Here is a 6,715-nt window from a genome sequence, read left to right on the forward strand (position 1 = left end):
GTTCGTGGGGTTGAGCTCCACGTTGGGCTCTGTGCTGACAGCTCAGAGCCTGGAGCTGCTTTGGATTCTGTGTTTCTCTCTCTCTGCCCCTCCCATGCTCACACTCTGTCTCTGTTTTTGTGTGTGTGTGTCTCTCTGTTTATTTAAACATTTTATTTCATGTTTAAAACATGAAAACAACAGACCAATAAATTTTAAAAGTAGATGAAGAAAAAGTATTTTTCCTCTATCGGCTCTGATATTTGAACATCCAGAATTCAATAAGATTTCCTGTACAAAATTCACATGCTGACGTTAGTTCCCACTAAGTGTGGTATGTATGTTTAATGCAGACTGGAAACAACAACAACAACAACAACAACAACAACAGCAGCAGCAACAACAGGCTTTATCCTGTCAGTGCCATTGGCAAACGACCAGAGATCTCCTATATGGCCCCCCTCCCCTGGGGGGAATTGAAGGATGATGCACTAATTCCCATTCAACAATGTATTTAGTGAGTCTCTCGCTCCTGAGAAATGAAATACAGTTGTGACTTAGAGCATCCATCCATACCCTGACCTGAAATACCACATTGTTGCCTCAGTGTCCACTTGAGACTGTTTTTCTGAGGTGTACAACCGAGGACCAAGATTGCAATGCAACTGACCAGAAATCCCTGAGCCTCCTCCCTTGTGGAGGAGATTGTCCGATGGGGGGATGGTGGTCAACTCTGCGGAACAAGGTAGAGCTGCTTGGTGGCTGAGCAATAAGAGGTGGGAGAAGGTTCCTTTCCCCCATTTGCTCTGCAGCCTCATGGGAGGGGGATTGTTAAGGGAACCGAATCTAATGAACAGGGGCCAGGATGGCTCCATCCACCCGTCTCCTGAGAAATAAGCATTTATTTGCTCTTTGCCATTTCCAGGCAATTAGCCAATGTTCACATGAACATGTGGAGACTTTACAAAATAGATTATGTATACAAGGAAACACTTTGCACAGTTATGAATTCGTGTTTCCTTCTGCTCCTCTCCTTCTGACACAAAACATTCCTGAAAAGGCTGTCTGCTCCCACGTAGAGCTAGAGTTCTTCCCGTTTCCTGGTCATTTGCCACTTCTCCGTGTGGAAGCACTGAGATTGTTTCAAACTCCTTCCCCTGCCGGCGCATGTTTGGATATCACCGAGAGTCCCCACACGCACATGTTTGGGCACATGGACTTTACCGATACACAGAGAGTAGGGAATGGGATGATGGGACCGTGAGTCCCAGGCATTTTCACAGGGACTCCCGGGGCTCTGCCTTGTTTCCACCTTCATGCCTCATTGGCCACTCCCTCTGACCCTTTCAGGCTCTGAGAGTGCCCGATGATCCTCGGTGCTGATGGAGGGGAGAAACCTTGCGAGTCCCCAGCATAATCCACACCTCTCCAATAACCTCATTACAGACAGCCAGCCTTAAAGCTCAGGATTCTCCAGGTCCACTGGAACGCCATAGCCCATGAATCCAGCCAGATTCATGGTCCCTCCACATGTCTGGATCACACCCACCTACAACACACAAAATATGGCCTACAAGGGACTGTGAGTGAGTGAGTAGTGAGTGAGGGCGGGTGAGTGTGCACGTGGGCAGGCATGTATCTCAAAGCCTGTAGTGGGATCCCTGCACTGCTTCCTGAGACCTCTGTCCCTTCTTGTTCTTCCTCTTGGTAGCTCTGGCTCTGCCGGGGAGACAAGGGACTTGGTTACTGGCCGTTGCCCTCTGAGGTGGGATGTCCCTGGCTGAACTGTTGAGCCGGTAGATGTTTGGTTCACGGTGATCCTTTCCCATCTCGTCTCTGTATTTGGACTGGTGAATTAGGACTGCGTCGGGGGGAAGGGCAAATTCTAATTTCCTGAGGTTGAATTCAGACTTGGGACGGTGGCTTTCTTGGAGGAATCTCCACTGGTCTAACGTGATTGCTGGCGGTGGTGTCTCTTCCACGTGATCCTCCAATTGTGGCACCTCGATGTCGGGGTCGGTTTCGGGCCCCCCTTGGGCCGCAGCCGTGCCTGCGTGGTCAGCCTGGAGGGATGTGGATTCCCCAGCGCCTGGCTCACTCCCACGGTCTCTTTCCAATTCACTCTTCTGGATGTAAAAGAGGACATAGGCATGTTGGCTCAGGGCAGACGTCGCATCACTGGCCGTCACCTTCGCATCATCCATTTTGTACCACTGGCCGTTCCCAGCTTTGATGTAACAGAAGTAATGTCCGCTGTGACAATTCCAGCCCGCGTGCACCAGCACGGCATAGAGCACATAAGTCAGCGACCCCCCGTTCTGCCCAGACACGTATCGTCGCATGTCAAGGCGCTCAGGATATTGCACTTCCTTAGCCAGTTTGCTGCCCGTGAAATGGCAGAATCGTTTCAATACCAGCATCAGGACCTTGGAGCAAGTGTGCAAAGTCAACGTCTTGGAAGCAGGTACCTTGTCGAGACAGGTACTACAACGATAGGCATTTTCACCGTCCAACTGTTCGGGCTTCACCAAGTGTTGCAAAGCTTGGCTCACACTCTGAGCCGCCCTGATATCCAGGCTAATGTCCAGGTAAGGGTCCAAAGTGCTGGAGACAGCCTGGCAGTGGAGACACTGGATTTGAGACCTCCAGTACCCGCCAAAGATTTGCCGGATGAGGGTGGCGTCCTGAGCCTGAGGCTCTGAAGGCTTGTCCTCACGCAAACACGCTTGCTGCATAGCATCCAGAGTGAACATCAGAAACTCATGGGCATCCTCCTGCCTGTGTGTGTGGAAGGCAGCGAGCAGTTTGGGCGGAGGCCGGATCACATCTCCCGGACGGCAGAGGGCCCGGGTCACGTGAGCCTGCAGAGCACACAGCGCGCAGAATGGCTGCCTCCCACAGCTTCGGGAGTGCTCCTGGGACAGCATGTAGCCGGCGAGGGGTGGTGTGTACGTCAGACACTGCAGCGCCGCATTCGCATAGCACGTGTTCCCCAGGTTCTGCAGGCCGGCCCCAACCACAGAAGGTCTCCTCCAACTCACGGGTTTCTTTGCGGGGGGCAGACCTATTGACGCGGGAGCCCAACCGTTCGGCAGGTCGCAGGGTGTGTGCGATGACGGTGACGGCTTCTCAGGCAGAGTGGGTCCTCCGTGGCCTTCAGCACCACCCGTATTTGACCCGCAAGGTTTGAGGTTTGGAAAGACATGGATCTGAGACTCCTCTCGGCTGTGGGGAGAGGGCGTCTCCATGTCTCCTGAAACGTGGAGCCTCACGTTGCAGAGCGATGCTTCTCTCAGGAGGCCAGTCTCAGAATGATGGCTGTGGCCCTCTCCTCAGCCCTCGTAAAGCTCGCCCCACCCACCTGACTAGGACCACGTCATCCAATCAGCCGCCAGCTGGAGTTGGATGAAGGGTCTTAGGGTGTGGCCACTCTTCTGCAGACAGACCACTCAGCCCAGCCTTCCTCCTGCCCCTCCCTCCTCAAGAGGCACACACACACACACGTTTCACCACTTTCTCCACCTCCCTCATTTCCATCGCTCCCTCTCTGGACAGACGGACTTGAGCATTTCCAACCTAGAGGAAATCCTTTTTTGAGTATCCACTTTGCTTTTAGATAACACAAAGTGTCAAGGAATGACGGCCATGAATTTGTTAGGCTATGGAAATCATTTTACCAATTGAGCTCTGGTATCATGTAGGAGCACCTCCTCTCCGTCAGCCAGAACGCATGGGACACCAGCAAATTATTCTGGAATGATGACTGTCCATGGATTTGATTCTAAAACTCCTGAACTGTCTCCATAGGATCTGTGTATACAACTATCACGAAGGTCCTTTGAAACACGTCTGTCTACCAAGGGGTGGCCGAGAAATTGTCCCAAGAAATATCCTTGGCCTGGTTGCGGGCTTTGTAAATGCTTTCTTCATTTTGTAGCTCCCTTCCCAATAGGAGAACAAATCCTAAACCCATCATTTGCCAAAGTGTCACTGGTATTCCTAGCAAATCACATAGCAAGGTAGGTATAGGTTCCCGTGGTTCAGGACATGTTTGTTGTGGATTTGTGACATTTATAGACGGTTTGAAATGGGAATTTAGACATGCAAGGAACAATGTCCCCTCGAGGAAACTGTGGCTTTAATGTGTCAGTATCTCTAGACCAGATTTCAGAACTGACCAGGTCTACTGAAAATGTGCTTTCTTCTCTAATGTTTGTTTGCTTTTCACTTTTAACATTTTAATTGATTTATTTAGAGAGAGAGACAGAGAGAGAGAGACGGAGAGACAGAGAGAGACAGAGAGCGAGAGAGAGCGCTCATGTGGACAAGCCAGGGAGAGACAGAGAGAGAGGGAGAGAGGATCCTCAATTAAACAGTCACCTCCTCAGGGTCACCAACTAGGAGGAAAAGGCTGCGAGCACGTGAGGTGTCTCAGTGCCAAACACACTCATGTGAGGGGAAGGAAAGGGGCAAGAGGTCAAGGAGGACACCCAATGGGATGCACAAAAGGAGTCTTCAGACTCTTGTGACCACAGCCTGAAGACACGGCCCTCTCCCTGCCTGGTGCCCTCCAGCCCCACCCACCGTTTCCTTCAGCCTCTGCCTGGCCTCACTGCATGGGACCGGACCACGGCCCCACCTTTACCCGCAGCATCCTTACCCCTGCCACACCCATGCCCACACCTCATCCCAATGCTCTCCGCCCTCGGTTGGCCCGGCCTCACGTCCAGGCCTTTGCTCCACCGGGCCAGCCTGGCGCCAGCCACTCTCAGGACCACACCCCAAGGAGAATCTACCAGAGAGTGGGCAGAGGAGGGGGGCGAGCGAGGCCAGGGCACAAGCACACCTTTCCCTGTTCTTCAAATATCCGTTGGCAGGCGCCAAGTTTGGACCTGTTTCTGCAAGGAATCATCTCTCCCTTTGGTTGTCATCTGGTCCTAGAAAACCGGTTGTGTTTTCACTGGACGGTGTTAGATGGTAGGAACTCTCACGTGACTGGTCTGAGCAAAGCAAGTTGCCCTATTTAACGTAGTGACTTGAGCCAGTCCATTCCACACCTTCCTGGAGCATAAAGCTGACCCCTGTCCCAAGACGAGACACCTGCTCCTGTCTGAGGGCCTGGCCCCAACAAGGCCATTCTCCCTGGGTCTGGAGCCTGCCGGTCTTCAGACTCCACGAACACCCCCTTGCTTCTCTAGCCTCAGCCCCGGCCACCTGCCACGTGGGCAAAGAGGCCTGCAGAATTGCTTCCAAAGAACCTTTGACCACCTAATTCTCTGTCCTCTCTCATCAATCGCTCATCATTCTACGTGTCTATCTCCTAACTCTCGTGTCTCCTTCCCCTCTCTAGTATCTATCTGTGGAATGTCTTTCTCATCCTTTCCTTTGTATCTCTTCTATGCCACCCTCCTTGACGTGACTTGTGAATGAAAATGCCTTTGAGAGACATGCGGACAGCAGCCCCTAACGCTGATTGATTTCCCATGCACATGTTCTTTCAGTTCATGGGTTTTTATGTCGACAGACAGAGAGAGAGACAGACAGAGAGACAGACAGAGAGAGAGACAGAGAGAGAGAGGGAGGGAGGGAGGGAGGGAGGGAGGGAGAGAGAATGTGGGGGAAGGTTAGAGAGAAAAGGAGAGAGGTGATCCCGAGGAGGGAGGGAAACTCAAAGTTCAGTCTCCCCAACCCTGAGATCATGACGTGAGCCGCCTCCAGGTCAGACACTTCTCTGACTGAGCCACTCAGGCATCCCGACCCTCATCGGTTTCGAATTCACCTCTAGCATTGTCTTGTTCCCAGGACACTTGGAGAGACTTTATCTTGAAAGGAGAAGAGAGGTTAACCCGTGTTTCTTTGCTGCTTCTGAATCCTTAGTTGTTCTCCACTAGGTGAGGATCCAAGTCCCCAGTGCACTTGGGAACAAATGCAGGATTCTACTCTATGTGACGGGAAACTACAGTGTACACACAAAAAAGAAAACCATGCACATTCGGTCGTCTCTGAGCAAATTTTATTAGCTGTGGTAACACTACACACAACGTTGCACTACCAGGGAAAAACAAAAGTGCAGACAGCATGTAAAATAGTCCCCGATATGATCTGCAGAAAAACGATATCAGTGAACTATTCTAAAACAAAAGATTGCCTCCACTTGCCCAGCCCAGACTGGAATCATTCCTCCGGTGTCCCCAAATTCAGACATTCGCAAACCCGATACACATTCATTTCGCAGATCCTTAAGTTGACATTCGAGTGGACGACCTCTTGCTCTCCTGGCGGGGAATTTCTCATAGAATCTATTGAAACGGAAGAAACGAGACCTTGTTGATTGAGACGGAGCCGGTGAACCAGAAGGTGTAGATGCATAAAGGAAAAGTGCGCCATGAGCGTCTGCACGTGGGCGCTCAACCCACTCCCCGCCCCAAGCAGGACACCAAACACAGTGTGGACGCAAGTTTTTGTCCTTGCAGGTCTTTGGGGGAATTGCTGCTTTAGCAAAACTAGGTCACGGCCCTGCCTTGGCCTCCGCTCCGCAGTCACCTGCTCGGGGTCACAAGGGCCAGAGGACGAGTGTCCGAGGACATGAGGTGTCTCACTCCCGGTCGCTCTCCTCCGAGGACGAGGAAAGCTGCAGGTCATCGTGGAGGATGCTCAGGGAGACAGGCACACAGCCTCCCTCAGACTGGTGTGTGATGGGTGGACCCTGGCCAGGGGGGACTGGCCTCTCGGGAGG

At 52.0% G+C, this 6,715-nt stretch overlaps 1 protein-coding gene across 1 annotated transcript; it reads right to left on the reverse strand.

The window, feature by feature from the left end:
- Positions 1 to 1,003: 1,003 nt before the first annotated feature.
- On the reverse strand, positions 1,004 to 3,227 carry LOC128776479 (ubiquitin carboxyl-terminal hydrolase 17-like protein 6). Its single transcript, XM_053900788.1, has one exon. It carries the CDS (start codon positions 3,225 to 3,227, stop codon positions 1,620 to 1,622), a length of 1,608 nt encoding a protein of 535 aa, XP_053756763.1. The 3' UTR covers positions 1,004 to 1,619.
- Positions 3,228 to 6,715: the final 3,488 nt, after the last annotated feature.

The sequence above is a fragment of the Panthera pardus genome, unplaced genomic scaffold (genome assembly GCF_024362965.1).
Source record: "Panthera pardus isolate Hobbes unplaced genomic scaffold, ASM2436296v1 HiC_scaffold_13, whole genome shotgun sequence".
NCBI classification, from domain to species: Eukaryota; Metazoa; Chordata; class Mammalia; order Carnivora; family Felidae; genus Panthera; species Panthera pardus.

Bases quoted from the DNA above. Each gene is read 5' to 3' on its own strand.
- LOC128776479 (XM_053900788.1), bottom strand. From the start codon at position 3,227: ATGGAGACGCCCTCTCCCCACAGCCGAGAGGAGTCTCAGATCCATGTC.